The following is a 19,604-nucleotide window of genomic DNA, read 5'->3' on the forward strand; positions in this document are numbered from 1 at the left end:
ATTTCAATATACAAGGATGCGCTAGCTCTGTTTCACTAGAGAGACAAAGAGATTTCACATGTGCCCAAGGGGAATTTAAGCTGAACTTCCCTTTGGTGCGGATTTCATGAAGTTCTGACTTAAAAAAGAAAAAGATCTAAATATACATCTACGTGTTTTATTTGAAAGCCTGAACTCTTGATGTTCATTTTATATATATGTACATAGTTAGCAACAAGAAGAAAAACCAGTCTGTATATATGTACAATGGCTTGGGATTGCGTGCTAGGCGCTCCAGCTGAGCAGGAGCCGGGCACCGGCGCTGGGCGGTTCCCCCACCTGCAGCAGCTCCCCTCCACTGTTGTAAGAAGCGCTTTCCACTGAGGACACCCGCTCTGGGTTATGGCTTGTTTCCTGCCTTGGCTTTGTTGTTAGGGTTGCAGTTGAGGTCTTTCAGCAACACTTCGCAAGTGGCCAGAGCATCTGCAGGCAGCAGCTTCCGGATCTGCTCCACTGTCTTTTGATAAGCCATTTTTTCTTGTTCCAGGGTCCGGATTAAAGTCTTCATTTTGGTCTCTCTGGTCAAAAGAGTTTCCAAGTTTGATTCCAAGGCCTGGATTTTAGCATGAGCCATCTGTTAGGGAAAAGAAAGGAAAAGATCCTCCCAATCACAATTTTAAAAGAGTCTTGTTCTTTATTATGCCAGGCCTCATATCTATAGTCACCAATGACATCAAATCACCTAATAAGAAAGTATGCGAAGCAAGCCGGGCATGGCGGCGCCTGCTTGTGGTCCCTGTACTTGGGAGGTGGAGACAGGAAGATTGCAGGTTTGCGGCCAGCCTCAGTTACTTAGCCAGGCCCTCTGCAACTTAGAACCCGTTTTAAAAATAAAAAATAAAAAGTAGGGCTGGGGGTGTAGCTTGGAGATAGAATGCCCCTGGGCTCAATCCCCAGCACCACATAATATACATATATATATACATATATATATATATTCCATAAAATATACATATTTTATGTAAAGCAAATAAAATGAAGATTTATAGGCTGCTCAAAAATATAACTACTAAATTATCCATCCTCACTCCTTGCCTATACCAATAAGGCAAAACGAAACGATCACCCACAATGCTGAGGCCCCCTCTCCACTCACACTGCTGTCTATCTTGTCTGAAGAAGCAGACTCAGAAAGTATTTTTGAGACTTTCGGTGCTCAAAAAGACTTTAACCTCCGGCTGGAAATGCAGGGTTTTTTAAACATATACTTGAGATCCCAGTGATCTAACCGGGTGTCAGAAGTGCCCAAGAAACTTGAGGATGACTACAAAGAACTGCCAATTAAAGAGTCTATAGCAATTAAGAATAAATATGAATATAAAACAAGTGCATGCTCATAATCCCAGCGACTGGGGAGGGTAGCCCAAGGAAGGCACATTAGAAATTTGAGGTCAGCCAGGTTCTGCTTTGAATTGCCATTCCACCATTTTGTGGGGTGCGTTTTTTCCTCTCAAGTGATATATATTTACATCATAAGTACATTTGGAGCCCCCAGGACACTTGAACACAATCTGATACACCAGCCCTTAGCAGCGGTTCAATCCACATACACAACACTAGCATTCCCAGCATTGCCCTATGCGGGCACGAGACATTCACACCCTTCTTCAGTCAAATCCTTATATATATATATATATATATATATATATATATATATATATATATATATATATATATACCTGTAACTTTTCCAGGAGGTCCATGTTCTGCCTTTTCAGATGGCTGTTGGCCCTCTCCAGCTTCTCCACAGGTTCGTGGTCCTCACAGGGATACGATGACTCCTGCAGCTCGTCCTGAAGCACGTGATATTCCACCTCGTAGGCATGCAACTGCTTAGAAATGTCCATCTCAAAAACCTGCCGTGGGAAGGGCACAGGTTAGCCTGGCCTTCAGTTTGTACACCAGCAAGCCATCTCTGCATACTGGCATATGTCATGTTGGCTTCTAAATGACTATTATTGTGGAATGTTAATAAACATGAGCAAGAAAAAAGAGGTGTGACTATCAAAACAAGAACAGATTAGAGATAGATTAGACTGTCGATATAAGAACCCACAGAATATTTCTACAGAGTTGAAACATTCTCATGAGACCAAATCACAGGAATAAATGAATGTCCAAGGGTATTTTGCAACCAAGATATTTACAATCTAGTAATTACCGCCCAAAATGGAATACACCAGATTAAAAGCTTAATTACTGAGCGATTATCATCTTTGTTAGAGATCATCATTGCTGATTAGTACGCAAAACTGAATAGGTTATTTGTATCATACAGAGACCCAGAGCACTCTAATGTGTTTGTTGATGGAGCAAAAAGGTCTTTATCAATAGCTTCATCCATTTTCTCTTCCATGTGAGCCCCTTGGGAATCTTTTGGAGATTCCACCATAAGAGAATCCTCAACATGACACACCCTGAGCTCTGTCCAGAGCTGAAAAGTTTCCTTGGGGCTGCTGCCACACTCCTGTATTATCATCAAATGGAAAGGCTGCTGGCTTAGAAGTTGAGGACAGGTGAACCCTCCTTGGTCTAGACTTGTGTGGGGAAAATTGAGGCAGTGCTGCCACTTAAGGAATGGTGTCTATACTGATACTGGGGAGACAAAAAAGAAGCCACAAAAAAGTGGCCCTACTACTAATAGAGATACTCAGATATAGAATTTTAACAATAAGGGGATATATGGATTGTCATCCTCTCAAGCACCACCTTCTTCTTGCCTAGCAGGTAGGGATATGATGTACTAAAAGTGATGATGTGGATCTGTATTTATCAGCATGGAAAAACATCCAATACTTTACATATACATTAATAAAATCAGGGTACACAGCCAGGCTTGGTGGTGCATTGTAATACCAGAACTTGGGGGGGGCTAAGACAGGAGGATCGCAATTCAAGGACAGCCTCTGCTACTTAGTGAGGCTCTCTGCAACTCAGTAAGACCTTGTTTCAAAATAAAGAATAAAAAAAAAATAGGGCTGGGGGTATAGCTTGGAGGTAGAATGCCCCCAGGTTCCACTTCCAGTACTGCAAAAATAAAATAAAACAAAACAAAACCAGGGTACACAATAGCATATGTATTATGATTTCTCAGATATGAAGTGGTATACATATACATATGCAGAGAGATATGTGTAATACTACCAAAACCTGTCATCTCCAGATGAAATTTATAGTTACTTTTTTGTGTGCTTTTCTGCACAATTTGCATTATACAGTGAGCATTAAGCTCACCAAGATCTCCTTCAGTATCAGCAGTATATTTCAGCTAATCAAATCTAATTGTTAGGAAATTCTCTTTAATATCAAGTCCAAAACCACCTGCCTATAAATTCGGTTCATTAACCCTGCAAAGCCAGACAATTCCCTTGTTAATTTAAAAAATAGGTAATATCTGATTTCAAATCAACAAAAACACAGTCTGATTGCCTGTCAAAAGATATTTCTGATAAGTAAGGAGACATGTAAGTCAAAGCTACACTTTTCAGCTTATAGAGTTTTTATTTTTGTGGTACTGGGGATGGAACCCAGTGCCATTCTACCTCTGAGCTACAACCCTAGCTCTGTATTTTTCATTATTTATTTTAAAACAGGGTCTCAGTCTCACTGAGTTGCAAAAGGCCTCACTAAGTATCTGAAGCCAGCCATGAACCCAGATCTTCTAGTCTCAGACTCCCAAATGCTAGGATTACAAGTGTGCACCACCACGCCTGGCTCCTATTTTTTTTATTCTTTATTTTGAAACAGGGTCTCACCAAGTTGCGGAGGGCCTCACTAAGTAGTTGAGGCTGGCCGCTGTCCACAAATCGCGATCCTGTTTCAGCCTCCCAGATGCTGGGATTATAAGCGTGTGCCAACATGTCCGGCTGAGTATTTTAACATATAAGTACTGTCAATATTTACAGAATAATCTTATGATTTAGATTCCAGACAATTTTATATGTCATAATATAATGAGAGTGCACATTATAGTATAAATCAGGGTATTTTAAATTCTTTAGCTTATAATATAAAACCACAATAGAATCAATTACTGCTACACCCTATTTGTAGGGGAGCAAGTCAAGATACAGAGAGGTTGTGACTTGCCAAAACTCATTCCACTAGTAGGTGGCAGGTGCCAGAATAAATTTCAAATTCCCTTTCTCTTCCCTAAACTTGTGTCTCCCTCTTGCTATCCCAAATGCCTTCCGAAAGTGCCCAGCTTATGAAAGCCCATAAAATATGAATGTAGGGTCTACAAATCTGTTTTCAAGTTTGTTCAATCCATCTGAACAGCATCAGTACACAACTGCCATTCACCTGAAGCCTGAGAAGAGCCAGGAGCCAGAGGCACAGGATGCAGACTCCTTTGCACTTGCTACCCAGATCCATTCTCTGCTCATCCCTTAGACCACACCCCAGGAGCAGAGCCTGTGAAGCGCACACCCCATACGTCCTTCCTGGCTCGTTTCTGGTCGGGTTTGGCCAACTGGTGCTACTAACAAATTAAAAGGGTGCCAGAGGAAAAGGCAGGGTGTTTTTTTCCTGACCCTTCCCTGCCCGGTTCACCAAGAGCATGGTAACTGCTGGGGACCCTTCCTCTGTGCTCCTGGCTCTCACCCATCCTGCTGGCACTATCGCATCCTCCACTTGCCCCTCAGCACGACGGAGGAACAGCTTCCCTCTGCAGTTCCTGGGTGCCTGGACACCCCTGCTGAGTTCCCTTAACGCCACCCACAGTTTCTAAATGGTTCTTTCATTTGAATCATCAGATGGAGACTATGTCTCCTTATTTAAAGGTCATAAAACTTCTTAGGTCAGTCATGTACCATTTTGGAGCTGATGCAACTAGGGTTCAGATTAGGGTAATGTGTGCAAGCCTAATAACTAATAAAAGGACACTTAACATACAATAACATCAGTAAAATCTTTCTTAGGTAAAAGGAGCTAGAAGACAATGCAAACCCAATATTTTCTAATTTCAAATCCTGTGCTCTCACCACATGACCTGTATATATTTTTTTACAAAATAATTAATAATACTGCAAAAGCAGGTGGGTCTCATTTTATTCTCAGATCTTTCTGTCAGTGCTCTTTTTGGTCTCCGTATTAGCAAAAATGGAAAGGATTTCTGAAAAACTCATGATGTAACACTAAACTACATTTTCTGTGTATAGCCAGATAGACAATGTCACAATGGAGAAATTTCAGAACAATCTCACTTCCAAGTAAAAAGTATCTGATCAAAAATTTTTTTTAATTTGAAAAAAAGTCTCCTGTCAAGCAAAACTACTTTATTTATACTAAAGAACTGACTACATAATCAGTAGAGAAAGTTCTATAAAATCTTATATCTTATTATTATCATTCGAATCATACCTGGGTAATAATTTTTTCCATTTCAGAGGTATTCATATCGGGTAGCGTGCTTTTGAGGAATTCGACAATGTTTTCAAAGCTTTCACACTCCATTATAACTGCCTCTTGGCTGCTCAGAAGGCTGAGTGCAACCTTGAATATGACTTCAGTTCCCTGAAGAAAAATAATATCTAAAAGAGAAATGATTTTCATGATCAAAATTATGTATCTGCTATTGTGAAAAATAACACTCCGTGCTAAAGGTGTTTGTTTTATTGCTGCAGCAAAGTCGGAGAATATTTCCAAAAGAAAACTGACCGAAACTATATAGGTTTTTAAGAAAAAAAATTAAATATGGTTGAAACAAATAAGCAGGTATCTTACTATTCCTCTTATTAGAAATCTCAGATAAGACGAGGGGAACAAAGGATAAATTATATATCTGGTTGCCAATGTTAGTGGCAAACTTAATAGAGACTAGGTAAATCTCAAAGAGAGAGGTTTCTTCACATAGGACATAAAAAAAATCAACATAACAAATTAGTGCTATTCAAGGATCTCATAATAAAAAAGCAAATGAGCCAGTTAACATGTAATTAAATCTACATTAGAGCAGGAAATTAAAGAAAAAAAACTTCAAAAGAAAAACCAAAACAAATAACAATGCAAGTCGTTATTTGTTGGCAAATACACCAAGCCCTGCGTGCACATAGGTTTCTATCACTTTGTATCTGACTGTAAAATATAATTGCAATGCACCAATGAGAGGCTAAAAAATAACCTAAACCAAAAGAGAAAAAGAAAAGCTAGCCTTTTCTTTTTCTCGAAACTTTGCTTCCTTACAAGTACAAGCATGCCACACTTGTGAAAGGTAGAAAATTCTTTCCTGTGATTAGTCCCTTCAATATATGCCATTAGTTTATCAATAATAAACAACAGAATGTCTTTTTAAAAAGAAGAACCGTGAAAGAATTATTTCAAACATGGCCATTCTTTTTGCACATGCATCTTTCCCTTCCCTGCCAGTCTCTATTCTTCACTAAATTTAGGGAAAAGGGTTGAGCAACTCTTGTGCAGCTGAAAGCTTCAGTCGTAATCTCATAACAAGAAACACGACTAAGGGACATTGTTTCTTGAACTCTGATATCAAATTCCCAAGGGTGAGTCAAAGAGACTCCTCCAAACAGCATTCTTATTTGATATACAATGATTTTGTATATTTCTCTGAGAAATACATATAAATACACGTATATTAAGTTCATATGTGCATACACATGTAAGTGCATATATAATATAAGAAATATATTATATTTATATATAATATATATTATATATTATAAATATATTATATAATACATATTATATATAAATATATTCTATATATTTTATAAATAAATATATTTATATATTATAATATATAATATAAATTATATATTATAAATATATTATATATAATATATATAAACAGCTCCAAAATACATACACATTTAAGAAATACATATAAATACACGTATATTAAGTTCATATGTGCATACACATGTAAGTGCATATATAAAATGAGTTACTCATAAATAGGAGGCCAAGCTTCAGAGAAAACATCATTTTAGTAAAACAATCATGTATATAGTCAATAAACACGAGAGATGCGACCATCTAGTTTACTCCCATTTGAATTTACATTTTTGCTGGACTTTGTCTATGGATTGCATTCCTACTAATGCAGTGATTAACTTTTTAAAGCATACCCCCCATAATAAAGACAATAAAAATTAAAATCCAGTATATGTATACATATTACCCTTATGAGCTCTAAATCAAAGTTTTTCCAAACAACATTTTTTTATATTAGTAGTATCTGATGTGTTCACTGAGTTCTAACATATTTTATTTTAAAAAAATTCTGGTAATGACCTCTATTTGAGCCAATACTCATATTTTAACAAAAAGCTCCACTTTAGCAAAAACTCAGTTGCAAATGAATATTGACTACTTTGGCCATGCCTACCAGATCAATGAGCAGAACATCAAAACTGCATGATTCCATTCTGAAGCTACTGAGGTTGCAAACATCATTAGTACAAATGTCCAGTGAATTACCGTTGCTGTTTTTATTTTTTACTTTTTAAATAACAGACAATCTAACTGCAAATTTGTGAGTAGAGTTAAGGGACCCCAAAAGGGAGCTTACATTATGTCACAGTTTTTTCCCCTCACTGCTAAACACCATGATTGGAGAAAGCTAGGTATTCAATAACTTGCCCTACCAATGTTTCATTTTACTCTGAGGCCCCCAGTCTTAAGAGATTGGCTACCGCCACTGCACTGGCATAAAAGGAGAGTCACTCAAGTTATGAAATAGGAATTTCAAGTTATGAAATAGGAATTAAAGTTCTTCTGTTAACAAAAAAAAATCAGATTAAGAAATGCCATTAGAGCCAGGCAGAGTGGTGCGCGCTTGTAATCCCCGCGCTTGGAAGGTGGAGACAGGAGGATTGCGCTGGTTAGGAGCCAGCCTCCCTGGCTTAAGAGACCCTGTTTCCAAAAAAAAAAAAAAAAAAAAAAAAACATAAAATAGGTCTGGGAGTGTAGCTCAGAGGTAGAAGGGCTTCTAGGAACCTCAGTACCACCAAAAAAAAAAAAAAAAAAGAAAAGAAAAAAGAAATGTCATTAGATGCTGGGCATGGTGGTGTATGCCTGTAATCCCAATTCTTGGGAGACTGAGACAGGAGGATTGTAGGTTCAAGGACAGCCTCAACAAATAGTGAGACTCTTAGTAACTTAGTGAGACTCTGTGTCCAAAACAAAAAATGAAATAAATAGGGCTAAAGGAGTAGCTCAGAGGTAGAATGTCCCTAGGTTCAATCCCCAGTGCCACCAAAAAAGATTCCATTAGAAATAACAGTAATAAGATTTCCATTGACCCACTTCGAGAGTATGTTTATTTGTATTTTGAATCCAGGTTGAAGACAAGAATAGGGAAAACAAAATAGACAAAATAGAGGTCCTACTCCAGATTTTCTTTGAATAGAGCATTTATATTTCCTCTCCCTCTCCCTCTCCCTCCTCCTCCTCCTCCTCCTCCCTCCTTCTCCTCCTTCTTCTCCTCTTCCACCTCTTTTCCTGTCTTCCCTCCCTTTCTTTTCCTTTCCTTTCTTTCTCTTTATTTTGTGCTGGGGATAGAACTAAGGGGTATTCCACCTCTGAACTACACCTTCAGCCTTATTTGTTATTTTGAAACAGGGTCTCACTAAGTTGTAGAGGGCTTCACCAAGTTGCTATGGCTAGCTTCAAATCTACAATCCTCCTGCCTCAGCCTCCCAAGCACTGAGATTACAGATATGCATCACCATGCCCAGCTCTTCCATTATATTCTAATTTTCCATAACTAATATGGCTTCAAATTACTATCATACAAGAGCCAAGCACATTTATTAAATTCCACAAGGAACTTGCTATTTTGCATACCACATGATAAAACAATGGAGTCACCCTATGGCTAGATGTATATGCCCTGGAATAAATAGAACACTGTTCCATTCGGTTACAGGTATCTCTTACCAAAAACTCTGGCTACAAATCCTAATGGAAACTGTGAGGCAAACAACGTGAGGAACCAAGGGGCAGCGTAGAGGCTGGGGCTGATTTCATTTTCTTCCAGATGATTGTAGAGATCTCTGTGGTAGTCATGAAGGAGCCTGGACAGCTGGTACATTTGAATCTAAAGTTAATTTGGAAAAGAAAAATAAAATATTATGTATTTAACTTAGTGTGCATAAAATAAACCCACCCAAATTATATTACCCTAATATATAATAACAATTCATGTATATTTAATGATAATGGAAGTATGAGTGTTTTCCATCATTTTAAAGTTATATTCAAGTCCAAGTTCACCTAACTGAAATCATAAAGCAAGTCATTATAAGTCCATATGTCTCTGGAGCAAGGTTTCCTATCAATATGTGTTTGGGGACCATGTATGTACATGGAAATATTTTTTTTTCTTTTACAGAAAGTATTGCCTTTGGAATATAATCAGAACTGTCCTAACTCTGAACTCCCACAGATAGTACCTTTTAATTTAAGACCAATGGAATTGGTCTTAAAGACCAAATGAGCCTCCATTTGAGCCTCCATTCTAAAGACTCTATGGTGCTCAGAGCAGAAGCAGAGCTTGTTTTTATTTTCTGGGCCCTACATCTAATTAATGACAGAGTCTGAGTTAGATGCACTAGACAACCTGCACTGCTACAATAGAGAGAAAGAATAGAACATTTTGGGGTCAGATGCCTGAGATGTTTCTTCTGTTACCAAAGTTATTCTAGTAGCTTAGTTTTCATAAAAGTGCTTTTATAAGAAAGGGGATTAAGATAAAAAAAAATGTGGTTGTTTCTGAATGTTTCTAGAATTAGAAGAAATTAATTCATTTGGCTTGAAATAATTACTTGCATTTCAAAAAACCATACTAAAGACATCATTTAAAATCTTACATTTGTTACACTAAAGATAAAGCAATAATAAATAATATGCAAATTTGTAAACTATACTTTAATTTGAATTTTTATCCATGTGGTTAACAGATGAGTAGTAGTTCCTTGATCAGTTATAAAGTTGGACATTTTGATGTGGTATGTAAATAATATTTCACTAATCTGGTAGAATCTTTTACTAGAAGAAATCCTTAAAGCATCACCCTTATATAAGGACCTCCATGAAACTATATACAAATAACCAATTATATCATGAATTTAACAATTGCTTCCAAAGCACAAAACTAAAAAAGAGATGACTTGGGGGGTATCACAGAGTACTACACATACATAGAGCAAATGATATTTTACCCTTATCTATAGTGCATATCTTTAGAAGCTGAGTTTCCATTCAAGCTTTAAAAAGAAGAAACGAAGGAGTCACAGGAAGTCATATCTTAAAATCAGCAGCTGAACTGAAGTCAAACAAAAGTTGTGTTTTTTTAATGAGATCAATATCTCAATAAGTCAAGTTGCAAAAAGCCATATATCCCCTTGGGCCATTTACAGTTCAGAAACTAGACATATTGGGTGTCTACCAACAGAAGAATTAGTATTTGGTAAGCACAAAAATCAAACAAGTCAAATTATCAGAGTAAAATAAAAGTGTGTCATCATGCTTCTTGCTCAGTTGTTACCATAACAAACAAGCAGTACTTCAATGTTTAAATTTTAAAGACTTTTGTCTTTTCAAAATGAATTGTTTGACTTGTCAAATTGGTGAGGACTTTTGTGTATCTACAGTGCTGGATATAGAACCCAAGATCTTGAGCATGCAAGGCAAGTGTTCTATCCCTGAGCTATGTCCCAAGCCGATGAGGAGCTTTTTAAGTGGAAAAATCATTGCATTTTTTAAATGTCAGTTGTATATTTTTCTGCCCATGGACTAAAATCAAACACTACTTATGGGTCCCTTCCATTCTTTAAAATTATAGTGATAGTTACCAAATGGCTATTTCTGAAAACCAGACCTGTTTAATTTCTTATAAAGATACCAATGTATCCTTTTTGATATAAAAAATAAATGAACTGTTTAGAAATACGATAAAAATAAAAAATTTTATAATCATTACTTGACTTGCCAAAAGATCTATGAATTGTAATAAATTAGGAATCGAATCACTATAATTTGTGTTCTGGTAAATACACATACTCCTTGGTAACTGAGTGTTTAGCATGATGATGCAAGCCTGTAATCCTAGTACTTGGGAGACAGAGACAAGAATTGGAGGTTTGAGGACAGCCCTAGCAACATAGTGAAATAAATACTCAACAACCTAGGGAGACCCTGTTTTGAAATAAAAAACAGAATGGAGATGAGGATATAGCTTGAAGGTAGAATGCCCGTGGGTCCAATCCCTAGTAACACACACACACACACACACACACACACACACACACACACACTCAAGTTCTAAGAAAATGGATCCAAATTTCTTTAAATGAATCCAAATTTCTTTAAATAATTTGAAAGAGGGCTGGGTCCCAGATTACTAGCAACAGCTTCCTGTGCTCCTGGTAAGGAGGCACCAGCTCACCTGCAACGACATCATGTCGGGTCTGTACTGCTTGCGGAAGCCGAGGTCATACATGAGGAATTTCAGCATTTCAAAGGCTTGCTCTTCACTCATGTGCAGGAGCAGGACTCCAGCCACAAAGCTGATCCCCTGGCAGTAGCCCACTTCTTTGTCCAGCAGAGAGTAGGCCTTCAGGAGGTTGAAGAGGGACAGCTGCCCTGCTCCAAGCTGTACTGAGAAGTATGGGTGAGTGGGAAATGTCCTTCCTGCAGACGAAAGGAAGGGAACACATGCAATGCAGTGATCTCTAGGAGTAAAGGAACACTCCGCAAAGCAGTGGAGTCATGTGGGTATTCACCTAAGAATCCCTCTCCTTCACTCTCCCAAGTCCCATCTGCCAGACTACCATCCCGTCTCCACAACTACGATACAAAGCAAACATCTGATGCTAACCAATGCTTCTTTCTAGCCAAACAACAAAATACATCCACAAACAAATGACCTATCCAGGAGAGTTCACAAGATAATAGAACATAAAATTTATTCTGACTATAAATTGAGGCAAAACTCTGATTTTAATATAAAGACTACCATCTAACTGAAATGAGACCTTTATAAGAGGTATTCCATTACTTAAAAGGAAATCTCAGTAGTCCATAAGTAAACTAATCTTGTTTTTCCTGTAATATTAACTTAGAGTGACTAGTTTTGTTTTGCTTTACACTGAGTGTATATTGAGGAAATGTTTCTTTTTCAAATATCCTTTGCTCGCCTTTTCTTAAAACAGCTCCATGAACCCTGTAAACCTCTTTTCTTTTTTGATATAAAGATAGAGGTCTATTTCAATATAAAATTTTATATTTTATAATATTGTTTTAATATAGATATACATATGCATTTATAACATATATATCCTTCCTATAGCGGAAAAAAGAATTCTTTTTCAGTGGTTGTGTGTGTGTGTGTGTGTGTGTGTGTGTGTGTGCATGCGTGCGTGCGTGTGTGTGTGTGTGTGTATGTCCCCAAAGAGAACAAAGAAAGTAAAAGGTAGAGCTGATTTCAAATAAATTCCCCTCTAAACTTTACCTCTGGGTACAAAATTACCACAGAGCCATTAGCTGGCAAACAACCACAGCCCTGCATCACTAAAAACCTCAAAACAGACCTATGTTCACTCTAAGTTTGCGTACACTGCTTTGGGACTTTTCTCATGCTACAAAAGTGAAGGGGATGTTAAGTTCCTTTGTGACATGATTTCTGGTGTCAGAATTTGCAAGAATGTCAGATTTTAAAATGCTTTCTACCACATATGCTTAAAAGTAATTTTTTTCCAGGAACTGATAAGATTAATTCTGCAGAGTAAGGGAAAGAAATGAGAAAATAACAACACCATGCGGCAGAAACCCAGATGGTTACGAGTAGACAGAAATAAGCAATTTTCAAAATTATCATTTTACTTTCTCACTTAATATTTTTGCTAAAGACAGCTAAAAATACACTGTCTATGCAAGAAGTTGCGTCTGGGCCCATTTTTGCCCAATCAACCTTTCCCAGTAACCTTATCACATCTCTTCCCCTTGTACCAAGACATCTTCACTAGCCCTGACTGTCGCACCTCAGTCCTAGCTCTTGTCAACAACTTAGGGTCATGGAGCCACAGCTCTACAAGGGAGCACAGGACCTGCCTACCTCCATGGCCTCGCTCACACACAGGACTCTGCAGCAAAACAATTTGTCTAAGACCACAGCTAACGGGAGAAACAGGACAAGACCTCAAGTTTTCAGTTTCTCTGTAAAATTTCTATTTTAATTTTACCGGGCTTAAAAAGTTATTTAATTGAGCGGGGCCTTTTCCCAAGAAAAGCTGATTGTCATCCCAAAAAAAAACAGAGGTAAAAACTAGGCTTGGGCTAGTTTTTTAATATGCTCTATTATAAGATGACCCCAAACATAAGGTAATTACCCTTTTTCTCCTTATGGGCTCAAATACCACATCTGGCCAAATGAAGTTATTCATCACCTTTTAGGAGTACAGATGAAAAGTCAAATGCCAATGCACAAATCTAGATATTTTAAAATAGCAAAATAGCCAGATGTGGTGGGGCACATGTGTAATCCCAGTATTTGGGAGGCTGAGACAGTAGGAGGATCATAGGTGTGAGGCCAGCCTCAGCAAACTTAGTGAGACCCTCACCAACTTAGTGAGATCGTGTTTTAAAATGAGCAAGGGCTGGGAGGTGTAGCTTGAGGATAGAACACACCTGGGTTCAACCTCAGTACCAAAATAACAATTGAATTTTAATTTTATACGTTATATGTGAACATATATACACACATATATATTTTAAAGAGACAATCTTTAAAATTCTACCATTTATGCTTTCTATAAAGTATTTGAAATTCAACATGAAAAAGACTGCTTCATAATGCTATCACTGAAAATACTCCCAGGTCACAAGTACCCTTTATACAACAGTAAGACAGTTAATCTTTCATCTATCCTGAAGTAGGCTAAAAGTTCATGATTTCTACAGCATAGCCACTTTTCCAATTGCATTTTTGTTCATGGGGTACCTGGAAAGTGGCCCCTCCATCTCCCTTCTGATAGAGAGCAGGCTATGTCCATGTGTCCATGCACCAAGCAATTCCCCTACACCCTTGCCACTCCTGAGGACACACACGTGTGACTGCTGCTTTGCTTTTTTTTTTTTTATATAATATACTTTTACTGGTGCATTCTAGTCTTACATCGTAATATAATCAAGTTGACAGTGACATATATGCACACAAGTGTTGCACTGTTTTTTGTTGTTGTTGTTTTTTGGTGGTACTGGGGTTCCTGGAAGCCCTTCTACCTCCGGGCTACACTCCCAGACCTATTTTTTTTAATATTTTTGAAACAGGGTCTCTTACGCCAGCGTGGCTGGCTTCGAACCTGCGCGATCCTCCTGTCTCCACCTCCCAAGCGCGGGGATTACAAGCGTGCGCCACCACGCCCGGCATGTGTTGCACTGTTTTTAAAGTGGTACCTAAAGGCATGTTTTCAGCAACAGGACTAGGAATACTTAGTACGCTTTTATTAAAATTGTTGGTCCTTTATGCTGGGCGTGGTGGCGCACGCTTGTAATCCCCGCGCTTGGGAGGCTGAGACAGGAGGATCGCACAGGTTCGGAGCCAGCCTCAGCAACTTAGTAAGACCCTGTTTCCAAATAAAGTATAAAATAAGTCGCCGGGCGTGGTGGTGCACACTTGTAATCCCTGTGCTTGGGAGGCGGAGACAGGAGTATTGCGCAGGTTTGAAGCCAGCTGTTCTGGCTTAAGAGACCCTGTTTCCAAATAAAAATATAAAATAGGTCTGGGAGTGTAGCCCAAAGGGAGAAGAGCTTCCAGGAACCCCATTACCACACACACACAAAAAAAAGTATAAAATAGGTCTGGAAGTATAGCCCAAAGGTAGAAAAACCCCTGGGTTTCACCTCCAGTACCACACACACACAAAAATTGTTGGTCCCCTTCTAACCTATTTCAAAACCAGCACTGGTTAAGATATAATTATCTGTCCTAAACAAAAGTGGGTTGCTCAAAATATAGTAAATGAGAGGACCCCATAAAATGAAATATGACCTTTACAGTTATTCATTCCATTATAAGGTGACCCTTTTTCAGAGGGAAATCAGTTTGGGGTTGAATATTTCATTTCACAGTCAGGAATTTAGGTATCTCCAATGAGATGTAAGACCAACATGCCCCCCAGAACTAAAGAAGGCTGGCAGTTCTGCAGGGAGCGATACATCCTCTTTGTCAACACCAACCAGCCACCCAGGCCCCACACCCGGCACCTTCTGTAAGTATCCTCAGAGTGTCACATACCCAGATCCACGAGGATGGCATGCTGCTGAGCAGTGAGCTGCTTGAGAAGCTCCTTATAGGAGGTGTCGGGAGGTTGGTGCTTGTTAGGCAATCTGTGTCTCAGACGATACTGTAAAGCTAGGAACTGCCAAATTTCTCCTCGTCGGCTTTTGGGAACCCCTGCAATTAAAGAGATTAAAAAAAAAAAGGAAGGCTTGAACACTGAAATGAAGGTGCTAAATCCCACTTGACGGACTATGTGATTTTTGGAAACAGGCATGGCACCCTCGGGCCACACCGTGCGACGCGCTGACGGAAGCAACTCGCTGAGTTTCATCCTATGGCTCCTTAAAATAACAAATAACGGCCACCTTAACAAACGCGCCAGCCAACACCGGTTGAGAGCGCCTAATCAAATAGTTTATTGAGGGTGCCTAGTCCCTGAGCCCTGTACACATACTCAGAGAACCACCCTAAGGCAGGCCACCACTATTATTGAGGTAGGTAATCGCTATTATTCCCACTTTATGCATGGAATAGCTGAGGCAGAAAGAGATTCAGTGACTTGCCCGAGTTCACACAGCTAGTAAGAGACAGGATAGAATAAGGACTCTGAGAGTCTGGCTTCAGAGGTCTAATCTGAAAATTCAAAGACAAATTGTTACTGCCTATTTCACTTTTTATTTGACTTAAAGATAGCAACAAATGCTAACTCTTATATTATGGTTTCCAAATATCTGTCATCCACAAGAACTTTTTATTATTTATTTATTTATTCATTTATTTATTTTGCAGTGCTGGGGATGGAATCCAGGGGCATTCTACCTCCAAGCTCCACCCCCAGCCTTATTTTTTATTCTATATTTTGAAACGGGGTCTCACTGAGTTGCAAAGGGCTCACTAAGTAGCTGAGGCTGGCCTCGAACCTAAATCCTCCTGTCTCAGCCTCCCAAATGCTGGGATTACAAGCGTGCACCACCACGCCCGGCTCCACATGAACTTTTTTAAAGAGAATTAAATGAGCCAGGCGTGGTGGCATACAGCATTTGGGAGACTGAGGAGGATCGCAGTTTGAAGACAGCCTCACACACATACCACTATTTTGTCTCCCAAATACTTATGCATTTTATGAAAACATTCAGGATTTTAAAATCTTCAAGGAAAAAGAACACCACATTAGGCTTGTAAGGAAGACGTGTGTGTGTGTGTGTGTGTGTGTGTGTGTGTGTGTGTGTGTTATTAGGAGTTGACCCTCAGAGCCACATACATCCCTAGCCCCTATTTTTTCGTTGTTGTTGTCGTTTTGTTTTGAAACACGGTCTCACTATGCTGCTGAGAGTCTCACTACGTTCTTGAGGCTGTCCTCAAACCTGTGCTCCTCCTGACTCAGCCTCCCAAGTACTGCAATTACAGGTGTGCATCACTATGCCTGGCTTAAATAAGACATCTTATAAAATAAATCTTACTTAATCTAAACTTAACTGTGTAAAAGTTTTATACATCATCACAAGCATTTGGAAAAAGATTGATTTATTTATCAATTTTATTTGGATGTTTCAGAACTTCTGTTATAGCCAGATGATGCAGGACCTGAAGATACTTGTTCTATTTTTTTTAATTTTATTTATTTATTTATTTATTTATTTTTTTTTTTAATTTTTGGTGGTACTGGGGTTCTTGGAAGCCCTTCTACCTCCGGGCTACACTCCCAGACCTACTTTTACATTTTTTTTTTTTAAATTTAGAAACAGGGTCTCCTAAGCCAGCGCGTGCGGCTGGCTTCGAACCTGCACGATCCTCCTGTCTCTGCCTCCCAAGCGCAGGGATTACAAGCGTGCGCCACCACGCCCGGCAAGATCCTTGTTTTAAAATATTTAATCTGGGTCACAGAAATTGTATGTAAAATAGTCATATATTATTTTTCACTTTAAATTTAAAATGCCTAAGTAGCAGGCAAAAATAAAAAATAAAGACAACATAATGGCTAGATATGAAGGAATGAATAGAAGAAAGCAAATCTGATTAATCCAAATATTAATCTATAAATCTTAATATATAAATATATCGCACATAGATATAAATAAATACTTATGACCAAATGATAGAAAGAAGCCAGACTTGTAGGTTTGAAATATTTTTTACAACAGTGATCAAAGGTTTGTACCAAGGCTCGCACTTCCTCCTTGGTAAGCAGCAAGGCCAGTGCTGAGGACCGCGGCTGAAGCAGGCAGGAGAGACGACGGAGGAAGCAGGCAGGAGAGACGACGGAGGCGCATCCGCTGCCTCCGCAAGGACCATGTCTCCTTTAGCGCCATTCTCTAACTAACCACGTCACCAAACTACAGGTAGAAACAAATTGCTTCCCTTGTTTATAAGCAAAGCACAAAGATAAAAAGTATTTCTGAGCTGCACAAGTTTTTAAAAATCTCTGAGGCTTATTTTTCCAAAAAGAAAACAATTATTAAAATTATCCAGAATACCTTCTTTTAGAGAAGCATGAATATCTTCCATGTCACATCTGATTTTAGCTCTGCAGTTTAACAACTTCTTATCCCAGGTTATTAAGACTTCCTTCTGACACACACCAACTTCCTCGTAGTCTAACTTGACTTTTCTGGACTGGAGTTCATCTCTTCTTGCTAAAAAAAAAAAGCAAAACAATTTAAGACTAAAGTGTTTTTTTTTTTTTTTTTTTTTTTTTTTTTTTTTGGTGGTACTGGGGTTCCTGGAAGCCCTTCTACCTCCGGGCTACACTCCCAGACCTATTTTATATTTTTGAAACAGGGTCTCTTACGCCAGCGCGGCTGGCTTCGAACCTGCTTGATCCTCCTGTCTCCGCCTCCCAAGCTCGGGGATTACAAGCGTGCACCACCACGCCCGGCCTAAGACTAAAGTGTTTTAAACTGTAGTGTTTGTTTGTTTTTTGTTTTGTAGCACTGGGGATTGAACCCAGAGGCATTTTATATCTGAGCTATGCTCTTAGCCCTTTTCTTATTTTTTTGTTTTGTTTTGAAACAGGGTTTCAATAGGCTACCAAAAATCTCACTAAGTTGTTAAGGATGGTCTTGGATCTATGATCCTCCTGTCTCAAAATATAGTATTTTTAAGGTTGTATGACTAAAACCATACCCAAGGACTCTCAGGAATCAATCAATAATATTTACTAAATAAGGTGAGGATAATATAAAAGGTTATCAAAGTTTGAGTCATTTTGAGTGAGAAAACATAAAATGATAACCTTTTGTGTGGTTTTTATTTTATTTTATTTTTGGTGGTGGTGGTACTGGGGTTCCTAGAAACCCAGACCTATTTTTATACTTTTTTATTTGGAAAAAGAATTCTCTCTCTTAACCCAGCACAGCTGGCTTCGAACCTGCGCGATCCTCCTGTCTCCAAGCACGGGGATTACAAGCGTGCACCACCACGCCCAGCTTAAAATGATAACTTTCTAGGGAAGTTTTGCTCTGTATCTTAAATATAGTAACTCTCCTAAGCATAAAAATCAAATATGCTGACTATGCTACATACATTCTTTTTTACCAACATGATGGTCTCAGACATGACAGCTCAGATTGTCTTAAGTATCATTAAAGTGTTAATATTTCATAAATGACATATATGAGGAGACAATGCCTTATGCTAACTTTAATCTGAAAAATATTTGACCACTATAACCTCATACATTTCTATGACTATTTCCATGGCTATCCATACTAACCTTTGTGACATTAAATCATGTGTTCCTATGTTCCTTTATAAACATTTTCTGTTTTGGGTACCAGAGATTGAACCCAGGCCCTTCCTTGTACATGCTGAGCACACGCTGTTCCACTGAGCTATACCCCCAGTCTCCATTTTCAAGAATATTAAAAAGAAAATTTCATCTCACTAAATCTAGCACAAATTCTGCTTTTTAAATAATATAGAATTCTCTCTCATTTGATGGCCTAAAGGATAGAAACAGAATTCATCAAAAGAAATGCCCAGAGGAGCAATGACTAGCTTGACTTGTCTTGGTCTTGAAGAATCGATTGTGAGACTGGGAAGGACACAGATGTCTAAGCACACTTGCTGTCCTTCATGAGGTCCCGTGGACGGACACCTGTCTAGGGCTCGGCGCTCACTCGAGCTCCCAGTGCTCCACTGACCCCCTTACCTTCTGCAACACAAACAAATCTTTGTCATGTATCCAAGGTCCTCGACAGCACAAAAACAATAGCAGAATGAATGTTACTCTTTACTTAGTGCATTTGAACCTATTTCCCAATAATCAAAATGACTTAAAACAGATTTTTCTTCAAGTAGGGCAGTAAAAAGTTCTACTTAAAGT

General features: G+C 38.6%; 1 protein-coding gene across 7 annotated transcripts in view; it reads right to left on the minus strand.

Moving 5' to 3' along the window:
• Positions 1-379: 379 nt before the first annotated feature.
• TBC1D4 (TBC1 domain family member 4) overlaps positions 380-19,604 on the minus strand; it is a gene marked incomplete at both ends in the record, with an annotated part of 205,081 nt that continues 185,856 nt past the window's right edge. For all 7 annotated transcript variants that reach the window (XM_080690091.1, XM_080690090.1, XM_080690089.1 and 4 more), the window contains 7 exons: positions 380-613; positions 1,719-1,895; positions 5,401-5,570; positions 8,938-9,097; positions 11,447-11,691; positions 15,296-15,454; positions 17,755-17,913. In XM_080690091.1, coding sequence (XP_080546217.1) covers positions 380-613; positions 1,719-1,895; positions 5,401-5,570; positions 8,938-9,097; positions 11,447-11,691; positions 15,296-15,454; positions 17,755-17,913 — 1,304 coding nt within the window. The remainder of the gene's footprint in view (positions 614-1,718; positions 1,896-5,400; positions 5,571-8,937; positions 9,098-11,446; positions 11,692-15,295; positions 15,455-17,754; positions 17,914-19,604) is intronic.

Source organism: Muscardinus avellanarius, assembly GCF_963383645.1.
Source record: "Muscardinus avellanarius genome assembly, chromosome: 2".
Classification (NCBI taxonomy): domain Eukaryota; kingdom Metazoa; phylum Chordata; class Mammalia; order Rodentia; family Gliridae; genus Muscardinus; species Muscardinus avellanarius.